We start from the raw sequence: 17,988 nt of genomic DNA, 5'->3' as shown, positions 1-17,988 counted from the left end.
TACCCCAACTTTTCCTTTTCCTTACTACATCCATGATTATTTCAGTGTTCATATTATATCAGCCATTCCATACCAAACCGATATACAGGGTAACGATAGAATTTATATTACTTTATTGTGTAGCTGTTTGAGTAAGGTTGATGAATAAATTCAACTAGAAGACGAAGACAACCTTTCTCATGATGTTTCCCTTCGAACTGCCGATTAAAATATGATTCATTTAGAATCCGGAATCACCAAACAGTTGTACTTCGGGATTGGTTAAAAGTACAAATCGAGCTTTAGTATCGAAATATAGATAATTTATCGTTCTTTCAGAAAAACAATATTCAAAAAATTATTCCTTTGGACTTTGAAAATGTGTACGTTGTATCGAGTGACGCTATATCGTGGGTACTTTAAATCGAAGTTTCCCTGTAGTAGTTTTCTGGTTTTCGCCAAAAGTGGTAGTTTTGTTTTTTTTTTATAGCAAAGTGTTAGACCCACGGCAATTATCACGCTGCACAAATCTTCACTCAACATATTGACTGCATGAAATTCCGGCAAGGACAGTTTGCACAATGTGGTTGTACGTCTGTTCTCGTGATGGTGCAACATTTTGCACAACCTTTAATATCGCCTCCACACGGTACAATCTTTTGTACAAACCAAATTATTGTACAATAACCGTCTCCTTCAAAATATTGGGCAACCCACATTGCCCAATAATATTAAACGTCTATGGGCCGCTTTACTCCCTCCTTGGGTGATTTTTCGGTTTTCAAAAAAACTCAAATTTTGACGGCTGTGCGACACTAGTAAATGAAGTCCGATTGAGGGGAAGTTTTTCGTGGGAATCAACATTTTCAATCAAACTCGCTTTGAAAATTTGAGATGGCCATTTTCATTGGCACTCTAATGGCCACTGTTGCACTCAAAGTCACAGTATTTTTATTTTTTATCTCACAAATCCTTGTATTCCTTAATACTTTTGAGGCTTAAAACTTCAAATCTAAGCAACACAGCAAAAAGCTGTGCTCCACTCCAAAAAAAGTCCAATCCCCAGAGTAGATGATGAAATTGGCAACCTTATTATCTCTTGAACAATGCCATCCCCACCGGGAGCTCTAACTCTCTGCGAAATCAAAAATCAACTCACCTTATAGCCGAGATAGGCTATCAGCAGGGCCTCCGTGAGCGAGATGAGCGCCAGCACCAGTTGGACCGCCCACAGCTCGGTGGACCGGTTGACCCACAGGATCGCGTCCCAGTTGATGATGGGATTCTCCTGGAATTCCTCCTCCGTCAGTTTGGCCGAGTCCAGAAATTCCGTCTTGTTGGCAACCTTGCAGCCGTAGCTGACGAAAAAAAAATGAAACGGAAAAGGAAACAGAAAGCGGAAACTGCTGAGTTTCGGGGATAATTAATTACTTCCAACAATTGCTCGCAGCGAAGATGAAAATAGAGAGAGAATGCTGTGCGAGCGCGCAAATGAATTATTGAATTATTAATTCCCGTCGAACAGATTTAAATTAATTACTCCCGCCGAGCGGCTCCACCCCCGCGTCAGTTCGTGCTGCTCCGCTTTTCGCGTGAGGCTCGGGGAAGTATCTAAATTGGACGCGCGGTTGCATTTGTTGTCTGCATTTGTCAGAGGTTCCGCTCGGAATCGAATCGATTCGGTGGGTGGTTAGGTCTGGCGTGATAATGATTCTCGTTTTTTGACGGAATCCATGTGCACTCATTTCATTCAATTATTCAATCGAAATCGGAGGGAAGATACAATGAGCGGAGTGATCTAAATAATTTATTTTGTTCCCATGGAAAGCAGAAAATTCACACATTGAAAGCAATAATGAGTGTGGGAGGAACGTTGGTAATGAAATTTCGTTATGAATGCTCTGCAATTGACGATTCGTGAGAAAACACTTCAGGCACACGATTGAAAAGTGTTCTTCTGCCACCAACGACTCCCAGATCTAATCACTGGCCAGAAATCGGATTCCGATTCCGATTCTGTGTGCTTATTGGAAAACAGATTGATTTGTTTTTCATGTGCTTGCTGGTGACCACGTTCAGTTGGTCACTTCATGATGCGGTGCACGAACCGGAACCGGTGTGGCCAATCTTTGTGGCTTGCGAGCAATTTTGGGAACATATTGCTGTGCTCGTTTCGGCTGATGGATGTGTAATCGGATTACTGTGTCCGAATACCGAAAACCTGACCTCAAATCTGAAAGTTTGTTTTATGAGTTCACAGCTGAAGCAGGTCGTCTACTTACCAAGTCGCAAACGTTGGATCTAGATCTGACACTACTCGAATTATGTACAATATACACGTTAGTAACTTAAACAGTAGATTAGCAATTCGTATCCTTAAACCTGGAACGAGAGAACGAAATGCGTTAGGGCGATGACATAGGAAATGATGCAAGAGACAGCTTTCAGAATTGATGACATTTTCGAAATGGAACAGATTAACGATCCGCTACGTCTGATTGGTGGCAGACAAGTATACGGAAGGCGGAAGCATACCGAGCATGTACCTGTTGCTGACAGGTGGCGTGTGTTCCAATTCCAAGCGCGACTGGAATGTACTCAGTGGGGAGCTTGGAACTTATCACGCGATGAAGGAGTTTGGACGAATATTTTAGTTTCGATCTCGGGTGACGTGTGTCGTTGTTCCTAGCTGGTTTTGTGGTTTTGCGGTTTGGCTTTCTAAGCTGCATTTCACGCCCGGGATTCCGGGTAAATATGCTGACAGTTACTGGGTCAAGGAAGTGACTGTGGCGCTATTAACATTTTACTACCGCTCTCCCGGCGGACTAAACGGTAAACGGGTTGGTCAGGACTGTATTAATTCATGCATTTTAATGCTAGTAATGAATCTAAAATTAGCGTTGGCTGTGCGAGTTGATGGTGGTTGAGTAATATCAACTTGGTTGAGTGTGTAGAAATCAGGTTAGCTATAGCTAATTATGGATGCAGCCCAGAGCAACAAAGTTAGTTTATATTAAACAATAGAAGTGTACCAATTTATATTAAACTGCTAATTTTGTTTGTGTAATAGATAGAGCTGTCATGTTGATTAGAATCATCAGCAATATACTGAACCGATTGTCAAAATATTCTGCAATGAATATCAAAGTCACATAGCAAAGTGTTACCTCTTTGCTTCCTGTCTGCTAATCTATATATATAAAAATGGATTTCTGTCTGTCTGTCTGTCAGATTCTTATGGACTTGGAAACTACTGAACCGATCAACATTTAAATTGGTATGTAGGGGTTTTTGGGGCCGGGGAAGGATTTCGTAATAGTTTAAGACCCTCCCCCCTCTCTAAGGGGGGACTGCCATACAAATTAAACACAAATTTCTACATTACTCGGGGATTAATCAAGCAAATGAAACCAAATTAGGCACATTGAGGTTTTAGGGTGCAATAAATGTTTCTATGGTGGTTAGACTCTCCACCCCCCTCTCTAACACGAAACACAAACTTCTGCAAAATTCGAGAACTAATCAAGCACAATTTGGGATGTGAGGATTTCCGGGTATGAGAAATGTTTTTATGATGATATGACACCCCTTCCTCCTCTGGAATGAAGAGGGGGTCCCATAAAAATATTACACATATTTCAACCAAAAATATTCCAACCAAACATTTGATTGAAAATTGAAAATTTTCGGAAAACTCTGAAGGAAAAAGGGAATTTTGTAAAATTAAATTCCCATATGTTCTACAACTACATAGTGACAAGTGTTGTTAGTCCATTTGATGTTTGCGCTAGCGAAATTGTTCTTGGTTCGAAACTGGTAATGGATTTAAATGTGATGAAACGCACTCTTATATCTTCTTCTATCTTTACCAATAGAAAAGTATCGCCGAATATGTTGATAAGAGCAGAACACGAGGAGGGAATTGTCCGATTTAGGGCTGTCTTTATTCTATCATATTTTCTGTATAAAACATTCATTCCATGTAACGGAGAAACATGTTATTTGCAAGTTGTTGAAAAATCTGCACGAGAATTGTGTCTGAAAAGAATCTGATATTATAATGATGAGTTTTGTTAGAAATACTAGGACTTTTATAGTAAAAGGTAAATTCAATTGGGTCGATTGGAAGATCAATCAATGAACAGTTCTGCGATTGGACCCATGAACTTGCTCATAGTAAGAAAACGTGAATGTTTGAAGGTATTGATAACAAAAGCACAAATTTAGGGCGGGACGAAGTTTGCCGGGTCAGCTAGTTTGGGTATAAATGATGCTAATTCAATTACAGAATGATGAAGTTAAACACCAGATGCCGATTCAAAATTTCAGGTTTGGAATTTAGAGCTCGACATAATTATTCTACATTACTAGCTGACCCGGCAAACGTTGTTCTTTCATATAGCAGCCATCCCATGCCAAACTGATATAGTGGTTCTCAGATTTTCGTGAAAAATGGTAGTTTTGTTTTTTTTATCGCAAAACATTAGATCCGTATTTTTTTTTTCGGTAGGGTGACAATTTCCATTTAAGGCTTGTCCGAAAAATCGACTTTTTACTTTTTTCCAAAAATGACTTTTTTCAAAAAAGACCAGGTGATTGGCTTTAATTTTATGTGACGATCGTCTGAATCGGTCCAGTAGATCAAAAGTTATGAATTTTTGTGTTGGAAAAAAGAGGAAAAAATAATTTTTCGAACCATTGGTTAACTTTGAAAAATCGTAACTCAAAAACGAAAAAAACGCCTCTCTGGTTTTAACATGTTATGTGAAAAATCCTCAGCTTTTCAGAAAAAATATAAAAAAATATAGATCCCGAGACTATGAAAACTATAAAAAACGAATACAATCAATAATAACGAGAGCAGAATTCGAATTTTCTTCAGGTATACTATTTTTTCAAAAATGACCAGGGGCTTTAATCTGATATGTCGATCATCTGAATCGGTCTAGTAGTTCAAAGGTTATGAATTTGTGTGTCATTTTTGGATAAATGAGGAAAAAGTTGATTTTGCGGACATCCCTAAAATGGAAATGGTCACCCTACTGAAAAAATAAAAAATATGGGTCTAATGTTTTGCGATAAAGAACAAAAATACCACTTTTCACGAAAATCTGAGAACCACTATATCGGTATGGTATGGAATGGCTGATAGATTATAGTGGATATGTTGTTTGTTAAATAAAAAATAATCATTATAATAATAGTGTGTTCAAATGTTCTAACGGTCTATAAAATCGATCGAATGTGTTCGATAGAATAGAATGAATGAACCTATTTGAACGGAAGTGTGTTTGATGTTTATGCTGCCAATCGTCATTTGATAAACAAAGCCAAGTGTTCGTGACTCATGTGTTCATAGTTGTGTTTGATACAGTGTTGTAAACGGTCGACATTTCTCTCAACCATCATATACTGCTCTTGCGCGAGAGTCACAGCTCAATATGTATTGCGAATGTGACCAAGAAAGCATTGCTCGGTTCCAACAGTCACCTCTGAAATAAACGCACAGCCGCAAACACGACAATCAATTGAACGTTTATATATTCTCTCTTTCTGTCGAACGTACCCAGAAGAGCGGTGAAAATATGCTATTTCCATTCTACCATTCGTTCTCATAACCATTCTTTAATTCCGGCTACTTTGACTGTAGTTTTAATGTCATTTGACATTAAAACTGCAGTGGTATGCATTCTTCTTCTCTCTTTATTCTGCATTCAAGCGTAGCTGCTCACATACATCCACCTTCTCACTCACACATCCATACACGATGGATGATATTTAGACGGATTGTTTAGATCAAAGCAACCGACAAACTATCCCCTATCAAGTGCGAATGTGTTGAATGAACGTTTCAAGCGGTGAGCGTTCTCCGTGAACACTGTTGTTTAATTACGGAACGATGAACAGCTAATGAATAAGACGGAAAAAAATCGAAATGCCATATGACATGTTTAGGTCGACGGTACTTTGACTGTTCATGTTATGATATTCATTAATGACACAGCACATACGTCTCCATAATTAGTGATACGATGGTAACCATTAACAAGACTGGTTTGACATATCGAGGATGGGGCGCCAAGACGATGGCCACGTAATCTAATTATGATTTGCACTTATTTATTAAACGATTTTGTCTAGCTTGGACCCGTTTGTATGTTTGTATGTTTGTTACTTGTCATTTTGTCTGTAGCGCTGTACTACATTAATAGAAATTTAACCTCCTTCCTGTTGACAGTTTGATCTGAAATTTGGTACACATCTTTATCTCTGGTGTCATTATAAAACAGCGTATTCCATGATCTTGTAAATCTAAGATGGCTGCCGGTACAAAATGGCGGATTACACATTTTCTCAGAACAATATATATATATATATATATATATATATATATATATATATATATATATATATATATATATATATATATATATATATATATATATATATATATATATATGGGATTGACTAGTAGAACACATTTATTTATTAAAAATGCAAATCCAAAATGGCCGCCACCACAAAATGGCGCCATATTTTTTTCCAAAATCACATCATTATGGGTATCAAATGAAAGTACACGCTAGTAGTACATAGCAGATCATGAAAAATCCAAATCCAAGATAGCCGCAGTCCCCAAATAACTAATTACTTTTTAAATAGTTTCATTCAGCTTGTCCTGTTTATATGTATGTTTGAGTGTTTGTATTCCATGATCTTAAAAAACTCAATTTGACCGCCGCTAAAAAATGGCTGAGTGGCTTGACTTGAAGAATACACTACATTATGAACAACATAAATTCAAAAATTCGACTAATAAAATACAGTACATCATGAAAACATTCCAACAATCAGTGATCAGGAACGGAATCAAATTTCAATTAAGGCAGTATTATAGTCTAGAAATTTGAAAAAATCAATTTTTTCCTTCATATTTCTGTAGTTTAGGCATTCAAGAATATACCCTAGAGAGGACTTATCGAAAATCCTATTATTTACCGAGTCAGAGCCATTTTAGTGATGCGGTATCTAACCTGGTACGGCCATAACAATGAACTTCAAACTAGTTTTTTCAAACTGGCTTACACGATATCTCAAGTTCTACTGAACCGATTCATGTCGAAATTATATGGATACAATATGTAGGCATCTCTCTATCGCATGAACCATGATATTTTTAAAATGTTGCTATTTTTAAAAAATCGGGAAGCGTAAAAAAAAGGTTTTGAACCGCATTTTGTTTTTCAAACGACCACCATTTTGTCAAAAAATTATAGGAGGTTGTGTCCAAGACACGACCGTAGTTTAGTTCAAGTCGCTTGTTTATGACTGAGAATATTATTTTATAATGCTACAAAATTTTAGAAATAACCATTCTACAAGTTTGGTCGCCCTGATGTTTTTTTTATTGTAGAATCATTTGGTGAGTCATTCTTGTCCTCGCAGAACAATACATGCTCAAGATAAGCGCAGTTATCATCCTTAGTGGAGAAAGTTTAGCTACTGGCAAGCGAAACCAAATCACATAGAAAATTCCAGACCGACATTTACTTTCTTGGTGACTAAATAAACGAAATAAACTGTTTCTGTTAATCTCAACAACCACGAAAAGAGTAGCACTGCTTCATTATGATCAAGATTACCGCAAATGAAATCCTAGTTGAAGGAAGTTTTGCAACTGGCACGCGAACCCAGATAAATTAATAACTTATTATAACTTGTTGAATAACTTGGTATTCCCCAAATAATTTTTTGGTGCAAAACCTTAACACCTGCTTCCCCATAGCGTCAGTTCAATGCATTGATGCAATGTCAAAGGCACCAACGAAGCCTTTATGATGACGGAAAACAAACAATGTCAACTGCTTGAAAAAAGGCTGAATATTTGCCTCAGCAGAGATTCATTACATCCTTAGCGGATAGAATTTTGTTAGCGTCATGAGAAACCAAATCACAGACAAAATTCCAGAACATTTATTTTCTTGCTGATCTGACGATAGCCTAGCTTGATGATTCCCCACACAATTGTGTAGCTCAGAACCTTAATGCAATGGCGCCAGTTTGATGCAATCATTACAATGCTAGAGACATCAGCGAGTCAGTAATTTGGTCGCGTCTACAGCTCAATCCGAAACTAAGATATGTGAGATTTTAAACTTCGTTAGTTCATTCGTCTCTAACCTTCAAAAAGAACCTTGGAAAACTTTACTTTTTCCTCGCATTACTCCTACACCCCCATTGCCTTGAGAAAGGCATTCGATCCCTCACCGTCCACCAGCTCGCCCAGCAACGATGTTGAAACGAATGAATGTTTGTCTTCCTTCCTTCCTTCTTTGTTTTTAAGAGGCTTTAAACTTTGCAGTTCATTCGCCTCTAACCGAAAGGTTGCCTCAGTGAGATCCACCGTTTATACTCTAGGCAAATATTCCCCTTCGTTCTTCTTCTTTTCCTTTGTTCACGGAGACTTTAAATCTTACGATTTCCTCTTCGTTGCTCGTCGATAAGTTGTCCGTTATCGACAGCTCTGTTCGGAAAGGCACACAAATGGACAGCACAAATGTTTGGAAAAATGGAAATGCTTATAGTTTTCATGGATTTTAACCATTTACGCACCATGGGATTGTAATGTATAGCATATCAATTAAATCTTAGGGAATTTCCGATTCACATTCCGATTGGTATGTGAATCGTCAAAATCCGTACGCGGCAAAAATAGTTATTAACGTTAACATTATTTCATAAAAACGTGACTTCTGATTTGCAACCCTTAATGAAAGACGTAGTTCTACGTCAAAATTGATACTCGTCTCTCGAAATTTAAGCGCGCATAAGAAAGTCCTCTCGCTCGGCTGCCATTTGCGCTTTGTGAGATGCGAGACTGGATAACGCAAAGCACACTGCCTCTTTTGCTTGCTGTGCGAGATCTCGGAAAGTCTACATAAGAGAGGGATAGAGAGAGAGACGAATTCGTTTTGGGGGAAGTCACTTCAAAATGCAATGAAGACAATTTGACTGGGAAGATTACTATTGTATAGTCTAGTCGGTAGAGTTAGATAGCGACTAAACGTTCGTCGTTTTGGCGGAGAAACTGCGTGACGAAGCCAAAAGTCATTTCCCACTGAATACGGATATAGTCAGTCAGATAGTCAGCTGAATATCCTCAGTTGAATATGACTATGCCGAGCCCTGCAAAATAGTATGCCAATTACTTTTTCGAAGGATAAAAGATGTATGAGTAATGCTGGTTACGTATTGACTCAAAAACTTGTTTTAATAATCCAAAACTGCTTTGAAACAAACTATTGAAATCACAAAAATCTAGAAAATTATAAGTACCTGCTTGAAAGTCTATCTTAGTCAATATTTATCGGTGCGTATTGTTGACTGTCAGTGGAAGTTTTCGCGCTCCTCACTCAGTGAAATCATTTAATTTTCGGTCCTTGTCATTGCTATCAAATAGTTTTATTATTAAATTTCTTTAATGTTTGTGCTCGCCGGCAATAGTTTAGTAGTTATATGTCAACAGTGCGGTCGTGAAATCACCCTTTACCCCTTCTTTTTTTTGCTGCCCGCGACACCATGACAAACACGTGTTTGTGGCCCCTATGAAAAAAAGGTTGATTACCGCTGATCTAGACCTATCAAAGTAACAGACACATAGATCTGGCCACAGCGCATACGTATTTTTGTCGAATAAAGTTACTGAGAACGATTCTTCTGTTATGCTTGGGGCTTTTCCCGTTGAAAAACATCGTTCATGTTCATAGGGCTAATTGCCTGAGTCCCAAGCGTAAACACGGTTCCATTCGAAAATGTCTCAACCTCATTTTGATATACAACAAACAGGCTACTTACTTGATCTTTGATTCTTTATAAAATATAGTTGCAGTCTTTCTTTGAATGTGTTTTCATTTACATAATATTCTACCCGTACTCTGGAAAGAAAGAAAGAGAAAAAAAGGACATTTAAAAATCTTTATTAGTAATCAACGAGCACGGAATTTTCTTCTGTGACTCACAATGAAACTGTGGCATTCACGAGAACGGAAGTGGATTTTAACTTCGTAAGTTTCCTATACCCAGGAGCTGCCAAATGAAACCCAGGGCGTGCTGGAAAAGTATGTACAAGTAGGTGGCGCATTTCTCCCTGTTCTTTCTGTTGTTTCACAATTCAGCCAATGTTATGTAAATGCGATTGCACTAAATACGTTCCATTGGTACCCGCTGCTTGCAACCCGAATTAATTTGAATTTACTCGAGAGTGAAATTCCACGGAGTAGTTTGTGAAAAGATTTACGTTAGCCCCTTCCGATGGCTAAGGTTGCACCCTCGAAGTGGCACAGCTTTAATACGTTTTACTGTCGAAGGCATGCGGGATAAACGATGCGATGCTATCAATATTCATAAAGATCCGGGGGGACGGTAAAAGGTCAGCTGATGAAGTTATTTTTATGGCCGAATCGTTAGATTCCCGAAATAACGCTCGGCAGGCGATTGACTTTTTATTTCCGAAATTTTCCTTTGTGGTTAATCGTCGTGCGATCCCCAGCTGCGATGACGACCATCGCCATCAAGAAGAGTGTCTCGTCCTGTGTTGTTTTGGGACATAAAATGGAGAGGAAAATTCCAGCTCGACGCACGCAGCGAGAGTTAAAGAGTTTTGGCCTACGTCAACGATTTCTTTTTTCTCTAGACGAAAATGGCTATCATCCTCAACTCAAACTCGTTCTGCCATTTAGAATAGTCAGAGCGAAGCTGCTACAGCTTGCCTTTAAGTATACGCTCGGTCCTCAGTCCGAGTCAAACGACAAAGCTTGAGTTGAATCGGTTCCGTTGTGCCATCTTACCACTGGGGTCGCTTCTCAATTAACATTTAGATCAAAGGCCACCACAAGCAACAGCAGCAGCAGCAGCAGCAGCAGAAGCAGCATCGAAACAGTTGGAGGATAAATGGAATGGGACAGAAAACTGCACGGACAAGATAATCCGCTTGATCTCTTAAGCGCTTGGACAGCATCCAATCGAGGGTAGCCGCTGTTGCTGCTGCTGTTTCTGCTGTTTCTGACTCGGGGTGGATGGAGAAATGTACAGTGTATATATCCATACAATCCCTGCCATGGATTGAATATATTATTCATATTGGCAAGGAAGCAGCGAGAATGAGTGAACGCATACACACACAACGTTTTGAAAATTATTTTCCACATTGCTATCATTGAATCCCGGGTTCTCATTTGCGATTAATTCACGGCTATCAATTCAAAATCGCGATAGCAGCGATAATGGATGCAGTCTGAATGGGGCTTTCGAGCTCGAAAGGTCAAAGTGGAGCATACGAGCGGTGTGCGTATGTGTCTCTATGCTGGGAATGTAATGTCAAAACGAAATTTTGCTATCTGGCATTGTGCCAAGCGCGCTCGCTAGTGATTCATTTAGCATGCAATATGTTCGCAATTGGTTGTGTGAGGCGTGTATACATACTTTTTTTTTGTTTCCATCTGTCGGTTGATTCAGAAGCCAAAGTTTCGCACAGCTTGGATCCATATGACATAGTCAGCAAACGGATATTTTCTGTTGCACTTTTTTGGGATTAGTGTGAAACATTGGTTTCACTGTTTTAAATTATGAATTTAATAGCAGAGAATCATACTTTTTCGCTAGAAAAAAATTTGCAATTTCAACCGCATATCATTGGTAGCAATGGCGTACGGGACGACTACTTTGATAGGGAGAAATAGTTCTTTTCAATTCAATATTTTTTTATTGTGAATTTACTTGACTGTTGGATTTTGAGGTCACTTAGTCGGTGTTAAGGGGGTAGTACACTATGAAAACATGAAAAAATAAAAATAAAAAAATCTGGCCTAAAATGTTGAAATCTTTGGAATGTCTACTTTACTGTACTTTTTGTCCCAGGCAGCGTTGAAACACGTACAGATTTATCTGGAATGGTATACATTTTTTCATTATTTTTGGTACAGATTCTGTACAGTACAGATTACCGTTTTGTCTCGTATTCCGAACAGTCTCAAATTTCGAACACTTCATTTTTAAATATAGATTTACTAAACTTTTATGTTATAAATAATTGAATAATGAAAACACAGACATTCTTTAATGTATAGGCTTAATTTTGACATTATTTGCAGGTATCAATACAGCCTATAATTTGTAATATTAGACATTTGCAAAAAAGTGACAGCCAAAACCAATGATAAAATGTTTGCGTTAGAAAATTCCGTAAAAAAAACAAGCATCGTTCATTTTTCAGTTTTTGTAGTTGTTTCAACTGTTTTGATTGCTGTTTTCATGTTAAGTGCTAGAGAATGTTAAAAATGATATTTTTTGCAGAAATTTTCATTAAAATCAATATTGAAGTAGTGGTCGGAATATGAATCAAATTTCTACGCATGATTCAAATTCCGAACACTTTATTTTCAAATGTAAATTTACTGAGTTTTAATGTTATAAATAATTGAATAATCAAAACCCTGAAATTCTTTGGGTTATAGCCTTCATTTTAACATCATTGACAGGTATCGATACAGCCTATAGTTAATAATAAAGGGTGTGTCACATCAAATTGCATCACGGAAAAAACGCTGTAGAAATTCGCCCAGTAGACCGATCCTTTTGAAAATTTTAGACAGTAAAATAAAAACTATTAAACAACTTTTGGCATTTTCTTTTTATTCATACTTCGAGCCCAAGCCCGTATGCTCGCACCTTCCTCTTTACCCCGTCCATAAGGTTCTGTACAACGTCAGGTTGTAGTTTTTTTTAACAGAAATCCATTTTCTCTTGAAGTCCGCCTCCGATTTGACAACTTTTGGGTTCTTTCGGAGGGCCTGCTTCATAATCGCCCAATATTTCTCTATTGGGCGAAGCTCCGGCGCGTTGGCCGGGTTCATTTCCTTTGGCACGATGGTGACCCCGTTGGCTTCGTACCACTCCAACACGTCCTTTGAATAGTGGCACGAAGCGAGATCCGGCCAGAAGATGGTCGGGCCCTCGTGCTGCTTCAATAGTGGTAGTAAGCGCTTCTGTAGGCACTCCTTAAGGGAAACCTGCCCGTTTACCGTGCCGGTCATCACGAAGGGGGCGCTCCGCTTTCCGCAAGAGCAGATCGCTTGCCACACCATGTACTTTTTGGCAAACTTGGATAGTTTCTGCTTGCGAATCTCCTCCGGAACGCTGAATTTGTCCTCTGCGGAGAAGAACAACAGGCCCGGCAGCTGACGAAAGTCCGCTTTGACGTAGGTTTCGTTGTCCATTACCAGGCAATGCGGCTTCGTCAGCATTTCGGTGTACAGCTTCCGGGCTCGCGTCTTCCCCACCATGTTTTGCCTTTCGTCGCGGTTAGGAGCCTTCTGAACCTTGTATGTACGCAGGCCCTCCCGCTGCTTGGTCCGCTGGACGAATGAACTTGACCAATTCAGCTTATTGGCGACATCCCGGACCGAACTTCTCGGATCACTTCTAAACTGCTTAACTACGCGCTTGTGATCTTTTTCACTGACGGAGCATCCATTTTTGCCGTTCTTCACCTTCCGGTCGATGGTTAGGTTCTCGAAGTGTCGTTTTAGTACTCTGCTAACCGTGGATTGGACGATTCCCAGCATCATACCGATGTCCCGATGTGACAACTCCGGATTCTCGAAATGAGTGCACAAGATTAATTTACGACGTTCTTTTTCGTTCGACGACATTTTTACAAATTTACGAAAAATTGACAGTGAAGCATAGCCAACGTGATCTATACACTCTTATCTGATTATAAGCGAAAGCTGAAGATATAATTCCTAAAAATTAAATTTCTACAGCGTTTTTTCCGTGTTGCAATTTGATGTGACACACCCTTTATTGAGCATTTGCAAAAAAGTGGCAGTCAAAGCCAATGATTAAATTTTTACGTTAGCAAATTCTGTAAAGAAAAGCATCGTTAGATTTTCAGTTTTAGTAGTTTTTTCAACTATTTTGTTTGTTGTTTTTATTTTTAAGTTTTTAAGTGCTATAATGTGTACAAATCTACAATAAATGGATGGGAAAACGATATTTTATGCAGAAATCTTCATTTAAATTAGTTCTCGGAATATGAATCAAGTTTCTACGCATGATTCAAATTGCGAACACTTCATTTATCAATGTGAATTTACTGAACTTTCATGTTATAAATAATTTAATAATCAAAACCTTGACATTCGTTTGGTTATAAACTTCATTTACAGCTATCGAAATACAATCAATAATTACGAAAGCAATCCAAACTTTTTTGCGAGTATAACATTTTTCCAAAAAAAAGACTAGCTTATTGACTTTAATTTGATATATCGATCATATGAATCGGTCCAGTAGTTCAGAAGGTATGATTTTTTTTAAGAAATGCATCTTTGCTGTTCGGAATTTGAGACAAAAGTGTTCGGAATATGAGTCAGTGACAAAATATTTTTTTTGAATTTGAATTTGAGACAAAAGTGATTAAACATATTTTTAGTTTTTCATCATGAATATTTGTTTGTAAATCAATTTTATTGTAGTCAAGTTGTATCCAAAAAGCAATTTAAATTCGCGAAAGAGTACCATTTTAAGTAACGAGACACTGTTTAATGACCACCAAAGCTTAGGTGTTCGGAATTTGAGACAAAACGGTACAGATTTTCGTCGAAAAGAGCAGATTGGTACATATTTTTCCAATTGTGAAATTTCTTACATTTGAACAAAGCAACAGTGAGATACAAGACGACTTTTACGCCGCGGTATCGCTTGGAGCTGCGGATCATAAAAGCATTTACAATGCAATGATTGATCAGTTTCATAAGGACGAAATTCCTTACAAGGATCGCCTGAAAGGATTCGCGTCGGACGGTGCGAAGTATGTTTTGCCCCAGATCAACATATTGAATCGTTTGTTCCAGGCTGAAAAATTTGAATTCACGATGCAACATGAAGAACTGATGGATTTTTCACTAATATCTGCGAGGAATCTTACGTTGTTTCAATGTCCAAAGCTATGAAAGGGCCTGGCCGGGTAAGGGAGTAAAAAGTGCCCCCAAACCAAATCACCAGCTGTATGGCAAAAATTGTTTAGGATATTAAATAAGAAATGTTGGTGGTTTTTTTTGAACCTCTATGTGGTTTAACATAGAATCTATAGTGGAAAACGTACTTTTTAGTTTATTTCACGCCATCCTCAAAAGCTTCGAGATAAAAATTTGAAAAAAAATACTGAATGTGCATCTCACTACGGTGTATCAAGAAAAATCTATATATATATAAATGGAGTGATGTCTGTCTGTCTGTCTGATTCTTATAGACTCGGAAACTACTGAACCGATCGACATGAAAATTGGTATGTAGGGGTTTTTGGGGCCGGGGAAGGTTTTCGTGATATTTTGAGACCCCTCCCCCCTCTCTAAGGGGGGGCTGCCATACAAATGAAACACAAATTTCTGCATTACTCGAGAATTAATCAAGCAAATGAAACCAAATTTGGCATGTGGAGGTTTTAGGATGCAATAAATGTTTCTATGGTGTTAAGATACTCCTTCCCCCTCTCTTAGAGGGGGCTGCCGTACAAATGAAACACAAATTTTTGCATTACCCGAGAATTAATCAAGCAAATTAAACCAAATTAGGCTAAGAGAGGGGTCTCTTAGAGGGGGCTGCCATACAAATGAAACACAATTTTTTGCATTACTCGGAAATTAATCAATCAAACGAAACCAAAGTTGGCATGTGAAAGTTTTAGGGTGCAATAAATGTTTCTATGGTGGTTAGATCCCCTCCCCCCTCTCTTAGGGGTGGCTGCCATACAAATAAAACACCAATTTCTGCATTACTCGAGGATTAATCAAGCAAATGAAACCAAATTTGGCATGTGGAGGTTTTAGGATGCAATAAATGTTTCTATGGTGTTAAGATACTCCTTCCCCCTCTCTTAGAGGGGGCTGCCGTACAAATGAAACACAAATTTTTGCATTACCCGAGAATTAATCAAGCAAATTAAACCAAATTAGGCATATGGAAACTTTAGGGTGCAATGAATGTTTCTATGGTGGTTAGATCCCCTCCCCCTCTCTTAGGGGTGGCTGCCATACAAATAAAACACAAATTTCTGCATTACTCGAGAATTAATCAAGTAAATGGGCGGGACGAAGTTTGCCGGGTTAGCTAGTTATCAAATAAAAAAATGCATCACAAATTGGAGTACTAAGAAAAATATTGAAATTTTGATTTTTTTTTGGGATTTTGAGATTCATATTTAAATATGTTCCTACGGCTTTTCTAGATATGTGTGATTTTTTTTAGTGTTGCGCGGTACAACAATTTTTTTTTTATACTTCCAAAGGGCTGGGAAGTAAAAAATGCCCCCAAACCAAATCACCAGCTGTATGGAAAATATTGTATAGGGTACTAAATATGAAACTTTGACAGCAGTACCATATATTTGAGTTCTTGTATGGTACAACATTGATTTTTGGTGAAAAAAGCACCATTTCGTTTTTTTCACGCCATTCTTAATAGCTTTGAGACAGAAAAATGAAAAAAAATACTGAAAGTACATCTTGTTAAGGTGTAACAATCAATATTTTCAATATTTTTTTTATCGAAAAATCAAATATTAAAAAAAAATTAAGGACCAGGACAGCTCTAATATTTATTTAAATTTTGTTTTTTATATGACTAAATTTTGTCGGTATATTTAGAGCATTGCGCTGTACAAAGATTTTGTTCTCGTACCTTAAAATATATGAGATTATCTTTACATTGGATTTAGATGGTTTACCAAATTCATAGGAGTCAGCAGTACGATAGAGCTCTGTGAGAAAAATAAAGTGCATTTTTCACCATAGATCATATGTTGTACCTTATAAGGACTCAAACACAGGTCGGACTCGATTATATATAGTCGAACATTTTTTTTCAACAATTATTTTCAAATCCTATACATAATCGAATCTCAAGAAAAATTTTTTTTCATCAATGTATGAATGTCAAACATCAATAGAAAAATAGCTTTTTTGTGATTCAATTATGTATTGGATTCGAAAATTAACGTTGAAAGTGAAATTGCGATTATATATAATCGAGTCCAACCTGTATATGGTACTACTGCCAACATGTTTCATTTAGTATCCCATACAACATTTTCCATACAGCTGGTGATTTGGTTTGTTGGCACTTTTGCTCCCTTACCCAGCCGGACCCTTTAAAAATATAACAAAAATATTTTTTTGTACCGCGCAACACTAAAAACACTCTGAAAAAAATCACACATATCTAGAAAAGCTGTAGAAACACATTTAAATATGAATTAGAGTAGTACCGAATCTTTAAATCAATCAAATTTTTTTTTCAAGATTTCAATATTTTTTATTAGTTATTTAATTTTTGATGATTTTTTTTGATAATTTTTCTTGATACACCTTAGTGAGATGCACATTCAGTATTTTTTTTCGAATTTTTATCTCGAAGCTTTTGAGGATGGCGTGAGATAAACTAAAAAGTACGTTTTTCACTATAGAACATCCTATGTTAAACCACATAGGGGTTCGAAAAAAAACCGCCAAAATTTATTATCTAATATCCTATACAATATTTGGTTTGGGGGCACTTTTTACTCCCTTACCCGCCCAGGACCTTTTAAGATCATTTGAAATGCGACAATAATTTTCAGGTTGGAATAGCAGCAAGAACAATGTCAGAACAATGGACAGCGAAAGGCAGATCATTTCAAAGGATATTTGTCGCAGTTTTTTCGTGGAGCTGATCAAACAAATGAGAAAAAGATTCGATTTTGACGAATTGATGCTCAAGTCTACTGCAATGTTAGATCCCAGATTTTTTTCTAATGTTACTAGCACTAACGTTGTGTTAGAAGCGTTTCCAGGATTCTCACAGAGATGAACCAACCTTCGGCTGAAAATCTCTTTAATAAAGAAAGAAAAAAAAATGTTTACAGGATTCTATAATGGGAATGTACAAGATGTGGGGAATTCTGTTGCCTAA

At 37.6% G+C, this 17,988-nt stretch overlaps 1 protein-coding gene across 28 annotated transcripts in view; it reads right to left on the bottom strand.

The window, feature by feature from the left end:
• Positions 1-17,988, bottom strand: part of LOC129769127 (potassium channel subfamily T member 2) — a 569,383-nt gene that overhangs the window by 143,310 nt on the left and 408,085 nt on the right. For all 28 annotated transcript variants that reach the window (XR_008741821.1, XM_055771198.1, XM_055771174.1 and 25 more), the window contains 3 exons: positions 9,835-9,914; positions 2,262-2,361; positions 1,139-1,337 (listed from right to left, as the gene is read on the bottom strand). Coding sequence is in view for 27 of the 28 variants with exons in the window: in XM_055771198.1 (XP_055627173.1) it covers positions 1,139-1,337; positions 2,262-2,361; positions 9,835-9,914 (379 nt within the window). In the remaining variant the exon portion in view is untranslated. The remainder of the gene's footprint in view (positions 1-1,138; positions 1,338-2,261; positions 2,362-9,834; positions 9,915-17,988) is intronic.

This window comes from Toxorhynchites rutilus, chromosome 2 (assembly GCF_029784135.1).
Source record: "Toxorhynchites rutilus septentrionalis strain SRP chromosome 2, ASM2978413v1, whole genome shotgun sequence".
NCBI lineage: Eukaryota > Metazoa > Arthropoda > Insecta > Diptera > Culicidae > Toxorhynchites > Toxorhynchites rutilus.
This window is presented reverse-complemented; position numbering and strand designations above follow the sequence as displayed.